This window comes from Anneissia japonica, unplaced genomic scaffold (genome assembly GCF_011630105.1).
Source record: "Anneissia japonica isolate Jap-2015-1 unplaced genomic scaffold, ASM1163010v1 scaffold288075_len254835_cov185, whole genome shotgun sequence".
NCBI lineage: Eukaryota > Metazoa > Echinodermata > Crinoidea > Comatulida > Comatulidae > Anneissia > Anneissia japonica.
Genome location: NW_022711128.1, coordinates 81187 through 96576, shown reverse-complemented (window position 1 = coordinate 96576; position 15390 = coordinate 81187). Strand labels below are relative to the sequence as shown.

The 15390-nt window shown below is 35.1% G+C and overlaps 1 protein-coding gene across 1 annotated transcript in view; it reads left to right on the top strand.

Moving 5' to 3' along the window:
• Window positions 1–11060, top strand: part of LOC117107333 (MAM and LDL-receptor class A domain-containing protein 2-like) — a 34673-nt gene extending 23613 nt beyond the window's left edge. The window contains exons 35-54 of the mRNA XM_033248982.1: window positions 143–304; window positions 720–973; window positions 1441–1525; window positions 1786–1908; window positions 2353–2502; window positions 2714–2814; window positions 2952–3125; window positions 3910–4150; window positions 4686–4826; window positions 5363–5710; window positions 6067–6189; window positions 6815–6970; window positions 7156–7298; window positions 7817–8021; window positions 8345–8500; window positions 8861–8905; window positions 9217–9313; window positions 9506–9593; window positions 10210–10287; window positions 10897–11060. Coding sequence (XP_033104873.1) covers window positions 143–304; window positions 720–973; window positions 1441–1525; window positions 1786–1908; window positions 2353–2502; window positions 2714–2814; window positions 2952–3125; window positions 3910–4150; window positions 4686–4826; window positions 5363–5710; window positions 6067–6189; window positions 6815–6970; window positions 7156–7298; window positions 7817–8021; window positions 8345–8500; window positions 8861–8905; window positions 9217–9313; window positions 9506–9593; window positions 10210–10287; window positions 10897–10974 — 2948 coding nt within the window. The 3' untranslated portion in view covers window positions 10975–11060. The remainder of the gene's footprint in view (window positions 1–142; window positions 305–719; window positions 974–1440; window positions 1526–1785; window positions 1909–2352; window positions 2503–2713; window positions 2815–2951; window positions 3126–3909; window positions 4151–4685; window positions 4827–5362; window positions 5711–6066; window positions 6190–6814; window positions 6971–7155; window positions 7299–7816; window positions 8022–8344; window positions 8501–8860; window positions 8906–9216; window positions 9314–9505; window positions 9594–10209; window positions 10288–10896) is intronic.
• Window positions 11061–15390: the final 4330 nt, after the last annotated feature.

Sequence of the window (15390 nt, the reverse complement as noted above, 5' to 3'; positions counted from 1 at the left end):
CTAACTTTAAATTTTATTTCCTGAGGAAATGAATTTAGGTTTAGTCATTTCTCTGATCATTTTTATTGTAATTTTTTTTATAACCTAACTGATATGTAAGCATAGTTCTATTTTTTTTTTAAATTCATGTTTTCTTCCGTAGTATCAACATTTTGTGATTTTGAAACCGACTTCTGTGGCTGGGAGGTAAGCAACAGTATGAAGCGGGACACTGTTTCATTTGTGTTTGTTCGTGGCCAAGGAGCTAGTGCAACCGATGATGATTACAGACCTGGAACAGATCACACACTTGGCACTCCTTTAGGTATTTTGAAAGCTAATCTTATCACTCATTCAAAACAACATTCAAAGGGTGGATGAGATCCACATCAGCCTGCAAGGCTGTGCCCATGCCCATATGCAATTCATCACAATAATGCTGCAAGTTATGGGTTATTCTCCTACTTTAAGGTTACCTCTAAACTGTCCAATAATAAGATCCTGTGTGTCCTTTCTTGTTGCTTGTGTGGTCAGGCAGCACCTTGTGATATGTGTTTATGCTGGCCAGCAACTGAATCTGCAGTGGCCTAAGACTGAGTTGAGCAATCGGTCCCTCCTTTGGGAATTATGGGAACAAAGCATTTAGTCAGTTTATCCAGGTAAGTGTCTCACTCTTACAATAACAACATGACGATAGCTTTGTGTGATATTAATCCAGATGTTTGTCCTTGCTCCTATAGGCTATTACCTGTATGCTGATGGTTCCCCAGGGGACAGGGGAGACACTGCTTATATTGGATCACCAATCATACAGCGTACTGGCACAGAATGTATACTGGAGTTCTATTACGTCGTCAGTGGAGCAAATGTTGGTTCGCTGCGAGTGTACACTGTATTCGATCTTGACTTTAAGGAGAGATGGTTCATTGGTGGATCACAAGGCTCCGATTGGCAGAAGGCTGAAGTTTTTATTGGTGCTGAAATTGAAATTAGAGTAAGCAAACAAGTTTAAATTTGAATGAGGGAAAAGTAATACAACATCTCATATACATGCAACTTATGAACCGTTTATAAAGTGAAAAATACAATTTGTTTGTATTCAAATATGACAGTGCCTTCAAACAAACTGGAAAGTTAAGCATGATGCTCTATATACACATAATTTTTATTATCATTAATATTATTAATTTTCAAAGAATTTCATCTGGCTTCAACAAAATTATTAATGTTATTGTCTATTTTGTGAATACTTTCCTGAATAAACTGACGACGCTTGGGCGTGGGCACATGCAGTCACACCCACATCCAATTGGTCGTTTCTATTTTTATCATGGTGTTTTTAAGAAATGATGGCAGTTAGTCAGTTCATCTAGGTATCTCACTCATAGACTACCAACATCCCTTCTAATTTGTGTGATTATTATTATTATTGTTATTATTAATGCTTTATTTTCTCTGTAGGTTGTGATTGGAGCAACAAGAGGAGCAACATTCCGTGGAGATTACACTGTTGATGATATTAAATTTATCAACTGTGCTCCACCAGGTATGCTGTAGCTGAATAAATTCTATAGAGTAATTACTTTGTAAACTAACAATTGCCAAGGAACCGAAAATTATTGATATACTATTACTCTACTTATTACTCTCAATAACAGGAAGTAATAATAATGCAAAAAAATATTGTTCCAGTATTAATTATTGGTTATTCTCTCATAAAGGAAGATTAACCTTTGAAAAATGAGAGAAAGTTTGCCCACTATGTACACAATCACATTCATCTGTGTAATTTATTTGAATCTACAGAAATTACTGGTGATGCCTGCAAATCAACTGAATTCCATTGTAGCAATGACTATTGTGTTGATTACAACAAGGTCTGTGATTACAACAACGACTGTGGCGACAACTCTGATGAAAGCCATTGCAGTAAGTTACATTATTATAATCAATAATTGGAAAGTGAAAATATAATCATATAAACATTATCTTAAAGCATAGCTTTATTACATGAATACTTGAGTTGAGTGGCCACCAGTAACTCAGGAAGCACTGTTGTTTACAGACCACCAGCACCTGTTCAAGACCTTTCTCACTCAGGGTTCATCTGGTAGAGCTAAGTCTTCACGGATAAGGACCGGAGGCCCAGTGTGCACATCTGGAATGTGTGCGACTTAAAGAAACCTTCGCAGCTTTCATAAGAGTAGGGATTACTCCATTGGCCTTATTTCAGCCTCTGGGTTGTGGAATGATGTAACATGAAGTGCCTTGGGTTATTCTCCTACTTTACCTCTGTTTTTGTCCAATTCATTGATTAATGATTTTATATTTTTATCCCATTTTACCTTTTGTATAATATTTTTTTCTCCTAAGCTGCTTACCCAGGCCGATGTGATTTTGAGTTGAATTTGTGTTCTTGGCATCAGGAACTAGATGACCAGTTTGACTGGACTCTTAGGACGGGCAGTACAGGAACCATTGGTACAGGACCAACTAATGATCACACGCTTAAGTCAAATAATGGTAAGTTTTAAAATAATTAAATGACAATATGTTTCATTATAAAGGAAAAATAGTGTGACATGAAATGGGTCAGGGTGCTATGACAGTACATAATATGCTGCCATTTTTTATGATTTAACTCAAGGTCTTTTGCATTCAAAGATGAGGATCATCTTCACTGGTCCACAATTGCATCTGTTGTAATATTTTGGTTGGTTATTTCCCCCTCCAGGTCATTACATCTATATTGACACTTCATGGCCTCGTCAAGAGAACGATGTTGCCCGCCTTGGTAGCCCCACATTCTCTGCGCTAACTGGATCCAAATGTAGGGTAAGTGCTTGTTTAATTCTATTCAATTTTTTTGTTTAAGTGGGGATTTATTTGCAACAAAACAAGATAACTTGAACTCACCATGAATATGTATTTGAATAATCTAATAGTATTTTATATTAAATATCGTATTCCAGGTTCGTTTATGGTACCACATGAATGGACCAGAAGTTGGTATGCTTTCTGTATACCGAAGGACGTCATACACCAGTTCCAACGGACTGGTACAGATCTACCATCTAATTGGAGCACAAGGAGATTACTGGAAGCTATTAGATGTAGCAGTAGGTGAAGTTGGAGTGGCTTTTGAGGTATGCGAAGCCAATGTTGTTTTAAAATCAGTAAAATTAATGAATGATTGTGAAGTGAAGTTCAATCAGTGCTTGAGCACATGAGCCGCCACAAGGATTAATATTTTAATCACAATTGAACATTAAGTAATAATTATTGGATCAATCTAACTAGGTGCAATAACAACCAACCAATCCCAATATTTCTTTTTTATTTATGTGGATTATATGCAACATGTCATACCTCTGATTTAATCTAAAGGGGGAAATTTTACCAGGTGGCAATGTGTCTAGCATTGGAGGTGGTGTAGCTAGAAAGAAGGGATATGTGGCTATGATCATGAACTACATAGTAGTGACTTATCATTGTGTCTATTTTGTGAATAATTCACCTGAATGAACTGGTAAATGCCAGTTTCTTTTTTGGAACTTACCTTGAAAATAGTGGAATCATCCAACCCAGGCGTATAAATATAATGCAACAATGTTGCAGGCTTCAATTTTCCGTTCGCTCTTAGCGAGTACAATATACACTTACCATTGAGAATTTCATTTGAAGCCTTGTGTTTAGCTACCAATGCATGCTAGCAAAACATATCTTGCTTTCTTCATGCCAAGCACTATAGCCAGGACAGATCCTAGGGCTCATGTGACACATTTGTGTGTATGTGTGGGGGGTGTGTGTGTGTTGTTTGACTGGCATATATTGGTTCATCCAGGTAAGTACTCACTCATTCACCAACAACATCACTTCTGATTTGTGTGAATTGGTCTTCATAAATACATTATGTTGTTGTATTCACAGATTGTCCTTGAAGGAGTGAAGGGTTCTGGAAACCAAGGTGATATCGCTATTGACGATGTATCATTTACAACAGATTGTATAACAGGGGGTGAAGTTCCAGGATCTCCGCATTACAATGACACAAACCTCTACTGTAGCGACGGTCGATTTGCTTGCGCCACCGGAAATCAATGCTACGAAACTTCTCGTCGCTGTGATTTCATCTATGATTGTTCTGATGGATCAGATGAAAAATCTTGTGGTAAATACAGTAATTCAGTCATCTTTACTGATATTTAAGAAAATCATTATTTTTAAACTGTAATTTAATAAACCATTAAGCCCTATCCAGACTATATAATAATATAAAAACTTGTGACATTCCTAAATATGGTCATGATGACATCATCTGACCATATATATGTGCATATAATAATAATAATGGTATACTTATATAGCACATATTGTTAAGCCCTCTATGCGCTTCAAAATATCATTACCATCATTGGATTAAATGCCTAAGGAAGACAAACTCAAGCTCCCTGGGGAAGTATTCCATAACGGTGCTGCAGCTACATCAGTGCATTTTGGCATTTAACCCCACCAGGTACCCACTTATACTCCTGGGTTGAGAAAAGCAATGCAGATAAAGTGCCTTGCCTAAGGACACAAGTGAAATACACAGCGAGGGATTGAAACCCTAACCTTGAGGTTGGGAAACCAAACCGTTTTTTTTTTCGAAGAAAATGTGATAATCTGGACACAGCTTTAAACCGTTATTGCTTTTGATGTAACAGGAACGACATGTGATTTTGAGTATGGCATGTGTGGTTGGCAGAATTCAAAGTCTGATAATGGTGACTGGACGATGGGTCAAGGTAGTTCCAGCCGTCTCAACACTGGTCCAGAAGAAGATCACAACCCTGGAACTAAGCTAGGTAACATCTAAGTTTTTTTTTGGTTTTTTTATTTTTCGAATTGTCTGATATTGAAAATATTATATAGAGAAATAACAAGGTAAGAATCAAGATTGAGTTTTTTCTTTTTGTTTTTTTTTTTTTTACATTTCTTCATATATCTCTCTTTAAAAATGCATTGTCATAATACATTTCCTGTACATGTATTCAAGCCAATGTCCAGTAGTGTTCATAATAGAATTGGCAGTCTATTTCGCGAATACTTATCTGGATAAACCGACTAATTGCCATTGTTCCTTAAAGAACACCCCACGACAAAAATGGAACAAACAAAAAGAAAGAAATACTCGTTGACCGCTGAAAAAGGAATAAGGACGATGTTTGAGCGTGGGCGCAGGCACGTGCTGGGTCAATCGGTCAGTTCCGTTTTTGTTGTAGGGGTGTTTTTTAAGGACAATGGCAATTAGTCGGGTTTTCCAGGTAAATATCTCACTCATAGACTCTTAAACATCACTTTGATTCGTGTAATTTATGCATCTTCATCTGCTTTTGAACAGGACACTATTTGTATATTGATACCAGTACACTGATTGACAATGCTAACAATGAGAAAGCTCAACTCCAGACACTTCCCTACCATCACTCAAGCTCTAAGTGCAGTCTCTCTTTGTGGTATCACATGCTTGGAAGCAGTATCGGAACACTCAATGTGTACCTTAAAACCGACAGCAGCTCCAGTAAGCTTTTCTCTGTCTCTGGAGACCAGGGTGAAGATTGGAAGACAACTGGGAACATTGAGATTGGCCATCAGGAAGACTTTGTGGTCATTATTGAAGCTATTCGCGGTGTCACTATCACTGGAGATATTGCCATTGATGATATTCTTTTCGCAAGTTGTCCAGTTGGTAAGATTTCTTTATATTTATATATTTTAACCATCAGGGATAGATGATGCATCTCTCTCCATTGCTGAAGAAAACAATATGTAAAAAGATTATTTAATATTCAAATAAATATATCATGATATTTAACAGCAAGCTAAAGAAGCAGATAATGATTATAATACATTTAGAAATTTAATTGCCAAAATATAAATAAATTTGTAATTTACAAGTCAGCATTAAATCAGTTTTCATTAAAAAAAAACATTTTAGACATCAGGAAGTGCTGTGATATTTTTTAAATGATTTTAATTAAACTTTCATTAACCTTCATTTTGTTAGTCTAAACAAGAATTTAATTGTTATATTTATTTACATAGCTAACTATATTGGAGACTGCCGCAGTGATGAGTTTACATGTAAAGATGGAACCTGCGTTGACCTTGATCATGTATGTGACCTCGGAAATGACTGCGCTGGTGGAGAAGATGAAGATGACTGTCGTAAGTGAATTGAATGTTCATGGTCTTTATAAAAAAAATTAAGAGAGATTGCAGTTGTATAAAGTGGATCTGCCTTCTCAGCAGCTACCTACAGTATATATAAGAAAAGATAAAATTATTATTGTTATTATTATTTTTATTATTATTATTATTAATGTTATTATTATTGTTATTATTATTATTATTATTGCCCTTGTAGTGTTGTAAATTTTAAATTTTTTTTAAATCAGAGAATAATTGAAAAAACGACGTTTAGTGAAAAATGACATGGTGTTAAGTGGGAAATAACACAAATGATATTTCCCTTAAGTCCGATTTGTTTTTATTATTATTATTTTTATTATTATTATTATTGTTATTATTATTATTATTGTTGTTATTATTATTATTATTATCGTTGTTGTTATTGACCTTGCAGTGTTGTAAAATATATCCAAGTTTGATTTTTAAGCATTATTATTGTATATGAACTTTGAACCTAATTCTTCCTTTTTAAAAATCATGATTTTTCCAGTGGCCATTGCTCTCAGTTTTGCCGTAGTATAATTAACTATTACTCTTGTAAATTGTATCCAAGTTTGATATTGTACATAGCTATCTATCCATGTAATTTTTATCTATTCAGCACTTCATGAAGGAGATTGCACATTTGAGTCACCGTTTGAGCAGAGTTGTAGTTGGATACAGCTGGAAGGAGACCAATCTGATTGGTCACAAGGAAAAACAACCCCAACTCAAGGCACAGGTCCAGACTCCGACCACACACCAAGTTCCAATGGTGGTAAGTCAAGATATTATATACTTTCATTTTTTTTAATATAAATAAATTGCCAGCTTAGTATTAGTTAATCCATATATGCAAAGGAGACAGTGTTATATTAAATGCATACTAGGAAGCCTTAACCAGCAAACTAACAGCCTTCTAGATATGAACCTTGACCTTAACTTGTACATATTTTTCTGCAGGCTCTTTTCTATATGCTAGCTCAGTTGATCTACAGAAAGGTGACCTTACATGGGTTGCAACACCATCTTTCCCAGCTAGTAAGAACAGTTGCATAATGCGATTCTGGTACAGCATGAATGGCCCCGACATGGGAGGACTACGGGTAAGCAGCATTTCTATTTCTATGTATATAACTGGGCACACCCTGCACCGACAGTTGTTGACCGATGCGATTCCATGATTGTTTTTAATGTCAATCCACAAAAAAATCAGCAGACTGTGGCTTTCAGTTGGCAGAAATACATTTGTTGGCCACGACTGCAGTGGTGTGTTTGTGCCTAGCTCAAGTAAAAAGACAGATAATAATTTTTGTTTAATGTATATATTATACACGCAACTGTAATTATCTGGGAATTTTGGAGTCTGTTTTATGAATAATTACCTGGATAAACTGAGTAATTGCCACTAATTTTTGGTTTATCCAGGTAGCCTATGTATCTCACTCATAGACTATCAACATCACTTCTGATTAGCATACTTCCAAAGCTGTGAGTATTATTGTTGTTTCTTCAGCTGAGATGAAGTGGAATCCAAAAAGAAGTGTATAAACAACAATTATAATATAAAGATATATAAAGCACCTCAAATACCTTCTCTAATAATAAATATTATTTTATACAGTTGTATACCATGGCAGTTGATAATGGCTTCAAACTGCTACAATGGGAGTTGGTAGGTAACCAAGGAGATGGTTGGAAGTATGGAAAGATCAACATTGACAACAACCAGGAATATCGGGTGGTCTTTGAAGCCATCACTGGTTATGGAGAACTCTCTGACATAGCTATTGATGATGTCACCTTTACAGCAGGCTGTAGAGACCCAGGTAATTCTAATATTTGCTACAGAGCATGGTCAGTTCAGATAGTATATGGTGCATGTCCATTAAGCTAGGGAGCATAATCAGTTCCAATAAGCAAATTTGTAGTTAGAACTGCGTAAGCTCGTATCAAGTTCAGCCAACATAAACACCATACACACAACATAGGTTTAGATTGATTGACCTCGAATAACCTTTGATACAAGCATGCACAGTTCTAACTATGAATTGGCTTATATGCTAGGGAGCATGTTTCATTTCTAATACTGTTCTCTGTTGCATGATATATTTTGAGAAAAGCAGTTATGTTTAAACTTTTCCCTCCCTAGATGCACTTTTACCAACACATTACCCCGGACCCTGTGATTGGAATCACTTTTTCTGTCCCCGCGACCAAGTTTGCATTCCGTTGGATTGGGTGTGTGATGGAAAGGTTGACTGCCCAGGAGATCTGGCTGACGAACCAGCGGATATCAGTAACTGCCGTAAGTATAACACACTACCACATAAGTATCTATGGTCTATTTTTTGAATACTTACCTGGATAAACGGACTAATTTCCACTCCTACGAAAAAAAATAGAACCATCTATGTTAGGGGGCACATACAATGACATCATTGGTTTGGATTTGAAAGTTCAGTAATGGCATTGTGAAATTTTGTGGAGCTGTACTGGGTGCTTGCTTCCCAATCCCATGGTTGTGGGTTCAATTCCTGTCAAAGTTACATGATTGTATATTAAACCAACAGTCTGTTGCTCATGTATACTGTATTGTTCATGAGTTAAGTTATTCACTTTTTATAATTTCCATTGAGAATAATTAAATATGTCTTGTTAATTTCAGCAAACAATACCAGATCAACAGAGGAACCATTCAATGGAAATAATGGTGAGTGAAGATTAGATTTTAACTTTATTTTATCTTGAGAATCTGTATTTTATAAATTTATTAATTCAATTGATTTCAAAATGCAATTTTATAATATCTTTACAAATAAGTAACAAAAAATAGATAGTGATGGAAGGGAACTATAAAATTACAAGCACCAATTAGTAGTCATAGTAATGATAATCATGTTGATGATGATGATGGTGTTCATATTACAATCTGTACAAGATGTTTTGCTGTAGTAATTTTATGACAATATGTCAATATCATATTATGTAATTTTTTGAACTCTTTTTATCTCCTTTCTTTAGAAGCTGTATTTATTGCTATTGGAGTTGTGGCAGCCATTTTGCTGGTTATCATATTGATTTTAGTTGCTTATATGATTCTGAAGAGAAAACAACAGAAGTAAGTTACTCCATCATCAACAACAGTTATATATGGATATATTTATCAAAGTGTTCACCATCATTATCTTTGAATTATGTTCAACCTACTGCAGTTATACATTTTATCATTGTTTTTCCAGTACTGTGTCAATGTATTAATAGTGAATAGGGAATAGCTGTGTATAACATATGTAATTCTTGTTCCTTGCAGACGTTTTGGTGACATTACAAAAATAGGTAAACCTGGCCTAGACAATCCCGTGTATGGAACAGAGTCATTTGGAGAACCACTTACTGATGTAAGAAATACATTTAATGTTCTTGTTCGTAGACACTCTACTGGTGTATAGGCACCTACGTATTTGTTGTATGGCCAACCTATCATGAATTGTGCATGGTTTAATCGTTTTAGAATAATTGCCTTAATAAATTGACTACTACCAGCTGTAGTAAGTCCTCTTAACGTTTGTCATTTATAAATGAAAGGTCCCAAATGTTCCATTAATTTTGAGGGGTGTTTATACTTATGAAAGAATTGGCATTATAGCTTTATATCTACCTCACTGGGTTATTAACAACACCACTAATAATCTGCATAAATTAGGGCTTTCAACAAAAAATACAGCATCTGCTCTTGCTTCATTTATTGCCTCCCTAGCATTTCGTTTACTGCTATGAAATTTGGGGACCTTAATAACCAATATGTTCTTCCTTGAACTGACCCACTCCTGTGTATTTATTTTGTGTTTTTGAATTGTAAAGGAGAACACATCAATAATTCAAATCCAATTTGGTCACCATCTTCGATACCAACTAATTTCTTACCAATTTAGATGATGATGGTATAAGTGAATATTGATGTTGTTTCTGTCATACTTAGATACCTAATTTGTATATTCTGTATTTGATTGACAGTTTGCCATGAGTGATGTTGACACGTCCATGTTTGTAGGAGAACCATACACACCAGCTGCATCATCATCTTCATCATCGGTAGGAATACCAGACTACACATGTCTGTTTTGAATAACAGTATAAACCGATTATAAAGTTCTATTTATCTCTCAAGGAAAATGAATCCCTCAACCCATTTCACAAGTGGTTCGAAGGATTTGTATAGACTACCACAGTCATGTCGTCACAACGCCAGGTGGTGCTCTCTGTTGCCAACCATATGTTGGTTACTATTACGCCTGAATGACTTCACAGGCTTTCTGGAATAGGCATTTTAAAATCTAATATTTTACCATCAAAATGTACTAACAACACAAATGCTTGCATTATGTTTGTTATCGAACACACATATAATCATCAATTAGAATTTACAAAGAAAAACTAAGATACAACATCTTAATAATTACGTTAGAAATTAGGATCAGTGGTTTGTCAGTGGAGAAAATTACGTCACATTTTGCAAGATAGCAACAGAGTAGTATCACATGGTTTTGTGACGTAACACTGTAGTACTCTATAAACAAATTATTCTTGCTTTATCAATTTGTTACAAATGAGAAACTAGAATTTCATTTATATTAAGAAATATTTCATATTTATTCGTATAAAACATTTAACTTTTTAACTGATCTGGTTTTTTTCTTTCAGAAAACTGGTTTTGACAATGTACTTTATGGAGAAGCTGGAAATGTCAAAAAAATGAATGATGATGAAACATTAGCATAATAATAATCAGATCAATTAAAATGTCTTATTAATAAATTAAAAACCTTATGAAAATAATATATTATTATAAAATGTCTTTTATCTTATAAATACCATGTGAATAAATTTAAAATAGTGAATATATTATATCTGAATTAGGGCCTATTTTTGCAATTTTCTTTTTCGTTATTTGCAATTTTAATGGAATAGTTGGACGATTTAAAATGTTTCTTTGAAAAAAGTTATTAAAAATTTAGTAGATAAGTATATTACATCAGGTTGTGCTGTACATACATGTGATGGGATTTCAACATTGCAAAATTTAGGGTGTTTTATTGTTATTAGGGAAATTTACGAAAACGATAACGAATACGTCATTATCATCATTTGTGCCTAAAATATTCTTGACAATATACTGTACAAGGTAAATATGATGCTTGATTCATGCAAAAAGCATAAATGGCCTACATGGTGGCAGATATGCTACTTTAGGGAAAGGGTTGTCTAAAAATTTGATGGCGTATTCGTGATCGTTTGCATAAGCTTGTGAAAACTCCCTTTTATGTACTCAAGAAACAATGCTAAGATGTGTATAGCACATTGTAGCAAGCACATATTTTATTATTATTTTTGAAATATCGGTGGATTAACTTTTTCTAAAACATATTAAATATATAGGTATACAGTATGTTTTAATGTCTGTCTGAACAGCGTTGCATCACTTATATTATACAAACAATTAACAATGTAAATAAATATAAACTCTCCAACAATGCATATATATCTGCCTTCCTGTTTCTTTTGTAAAGCAAGTATTAAAGAACTATTGTAGAATGTATTTTGAATGTGAAACTGGAAATAAAAGTGTATTAAAAATGATTTCTTGGGTTTCACTTTACTTTCTTTTCCGCTATACTTCACATTATTATTAACATTATATTAAATAGATAAACAATAGGAGCTTTCGAATTGTGCGGCGACGCTAGAGCGGAATCACTCATGCGTGACCGTCCTAACTGGCGTCACACTTTTCTCTGCATACGTCGATTTGGCCAAATTGCGTTCCAGAATCTGCTCGATGAGGTGACCTTAACGCAGCGCAGATGACTTTTAGTGACGCCATTACATTCTACGTCCTACCGTGGTCGTGCAATCGAAAGCCCCCTAATATAAGATACTCTTAGATATCATATACTGTAGATATATTGATGACAACACAACTATATTTCCCTCTAGTCATGGTTTGTGTTTTATAAACCATGGTTGTCTTTTACAAATTGTGGTTAGGGTTTGGTTTGGTTTCCTTCAATGATTTAAAACATGGTTTGTCTTTTACAAACCATGATTGGCAAGACAGAATGGTTAGTGTGCCGGACAGTGCCCCGTAAAATACAAACCATTGTTTGTCTTTCTTTGCAACAAACCATAGTTTGTGAAAGAAAAACCATGTTTTTTGCATATTCACTTCAAAATATACTACAAACAAAACTGAATCAGCTTTATTTAATTTTAAAAGAAAAAAAAAAGAAAGGAAAAACAGTGAAATTTTGGTTTCAATTCAAAGTTGCAGTTTAATATTGTAACGTGTCTGTAAATATTATCGAAGTGTATTTTAATATTTTAGGTAAATGTAGTTCGCTCCAGGGAGGGTGTTTGAGACTCAGTTCTATAGAACATGAAAAGAAGATCTTGTTTGTGTTCTGTGGCATCTATAGCCTCTATGGACGAAAGAATCACCAACAAACGACTAGATGAAAAATCCAAATTTTGGTAAAAATGCTCCCAGTTTTTGTCATAATTTAGGCGATTTTTTTTCGACCCTGCAATTTTCCGGTTGTTTTGTGTTTTGTGGAAACTACGAATCACCAAAAATAATATGTATGTTTCCAAATGCCACTTTAAACCTAGACAAAGTATGTATGAGTGTATATATACAGCATACAGTATATATACATATATATATATATATACATATATATATATATATGTACATATATACACACATATATACATACATACATACACACATATATAATATAAATATATATACATATACATATATACACATACATATATATATATATATATATAGAGAGAGAGAGAGAGAGAGAGAGAGTTCCACGGAAGAATAGTAAGCTGGTTTTAATGATCATAATAAAATAATAATTGATATCCATGACATTGAGTACTATGGAATTGTCAGTTGCCAAAATTTGAACTGCCATTCATAATGTTCACTTTACTTGCTTCTTGTTGATTTTCCAACTTAAACTGGATATTGGATCTAATCTGTAAAACTCTGAGAGTATCAAGATGCAATTTAATACTGTAAAAAGTCTGTCTCTTATACACATCTAGATGTGTATAAGAGACAGACTATACACAGTCACCCCTAACAAACTTTCCCCTTAACAATTAAACTCGCCCCCTAACAAACTTGCCCATAAACCTTCTGTTGGGTTGGTACCGTCAGTGGTGGCGCCAGGAGGGGAAGGGGAATTTTCTCCTGTCGGACAGGCCTGGAATCCCTGTCTCACGACTACCGGTAGGTCGACTATCGGTAGGTCGTCAGAACAAGAATTAAAAATATTATAATTTTGATATCCAACGTTAATTTGGACTGCCAATCCTGTAATGTTGTGGTCTGAAAGCACATTTTAGCGCAACCATAAAAAACACTCCCTGTGAATTCTACAAGGTAGTTTTTATCGTTTGTTGCTATATATTTTGATTACATGTTTAATAATGCTTAATTAAATTGAGGTTTGTCTGTTAATTTCATTTACCATATTGTCGTGATCATTTTTATAATAATACATAATGCCTAATCTGAAAATCAGAAAGAAACTCGGACAACCAAACAGGTTCCCACGGTACTCTTGAGGGTAAGCGGCCATTCTTTGTACGCCGCCTTCAGGAATGTTAGCACATTACCTGTCAGATGCTAAAAAATGCCCTAGCTACTGTATTTTTAGGTGCAAACGTGCGATGGCAATGAATGTGTGTCACGTGTGTTCACCTACTTCATACATGTCACCAACTTCGATTTGTCTGCTATCTGCTGGCCATCGTACTTGCTGTATATTTGTGTATTGTAATGATTTGTATTATGCAATGCAAAATACATCAAGGGGGACCTTTACCAGGGGGGACGAGATTTCAAGGGGCAAGTTTGCTTGGGGGCGTGGCGGTTATTGTAAGGATGTCACATCCTACAGCCATGGTACTGGTTCAAGCGACACATTGATCGTCTATATTTCTAGTGTTGGAACAAGTCTTCTCAGAATGGACTAGGCCTAGTATAAACTGTAGTAGGCCCAGTGTGCACAATAGACCGAATCGGCGGCTCAGGTCACGTGACTTATAGTGGGTATTAGGGTTTGTTTACATCTTTCGGGATCGCGAGACAACAGTGCTATCGCAGTATAAAAAAAAAAAAACGAATCTCCCCATTTGTTGCAAGAGTATATATTATTTTACAGTTATTTTAAATCCAAAATTAAATCATAGGATGTTTGTAGTTACTGCCGAGGATAATAAATATTATTACGTTCTGGCATCAAAATGTACCATACCAAGTAGGCCTATTATCACCAGCCTGTTTCCTAGACCAAGATTGGTTTCGCAATCAGTACCGTTAGGGTTATTTTCTACCATAGAGATATAACAAGAATACTAGAGCGCTAACTGCAATGTATTCGATGTTCGAAATACACAGAGTTGTGTGTGTGTACCATCCAAGATGGCTGCCATAGATTCAGCCAATCAAATTTTGCCTAAGCGCTATCATTTTCAATGGCGCCCTCAATTTACACAGGAAGTTCAGTACACCTAGTTACCCTTATGTTTGAAACTCGAGCGTTGCGGTGTATATGTGTAATGTACACGATTTTATTTTTTATATTTTTGAATAAGATGCTCTACTTGGCCTCTTTTTGGCTACGATAGTTTCATAATTTGTTATTATCAATACTAATTATCATTAATGAAATAATAGTCAGTCAGAGGGCTAATTTATGGTAATAATGTGTATACTAAGCCTGAAGGTGGCGCTTTCCTTCGGCGGCCATATTGGATGGTACACATACATAACTCTGCATTGCTTCGCCATCTTGTCAGTACTCTAGTTGTTTAATAGCTCTATGTTTTCTACATTATTACCTACTCGACTACAGAGATATATAGTCAAGGCATAACAACTCCTTCCCTGCTCCGGGCCCTGGTCAAGGTACAGTACCTTCACGACGTGCATATTGCTCCGGTGGAGTCGTCGCCTCCGATGGGGAGGGGTGCTTAATTCCCCTGCCTTCCCGCTGGCGCTGACCCTGGTTGGCCCCATGTTGTTTATTGAACAATAACATTTGTACAAAACTGATTTTAAACAAATTGTAAAAAATTGTAATTTTAATATTGTGATATTTCATTTTTTTAGCATTT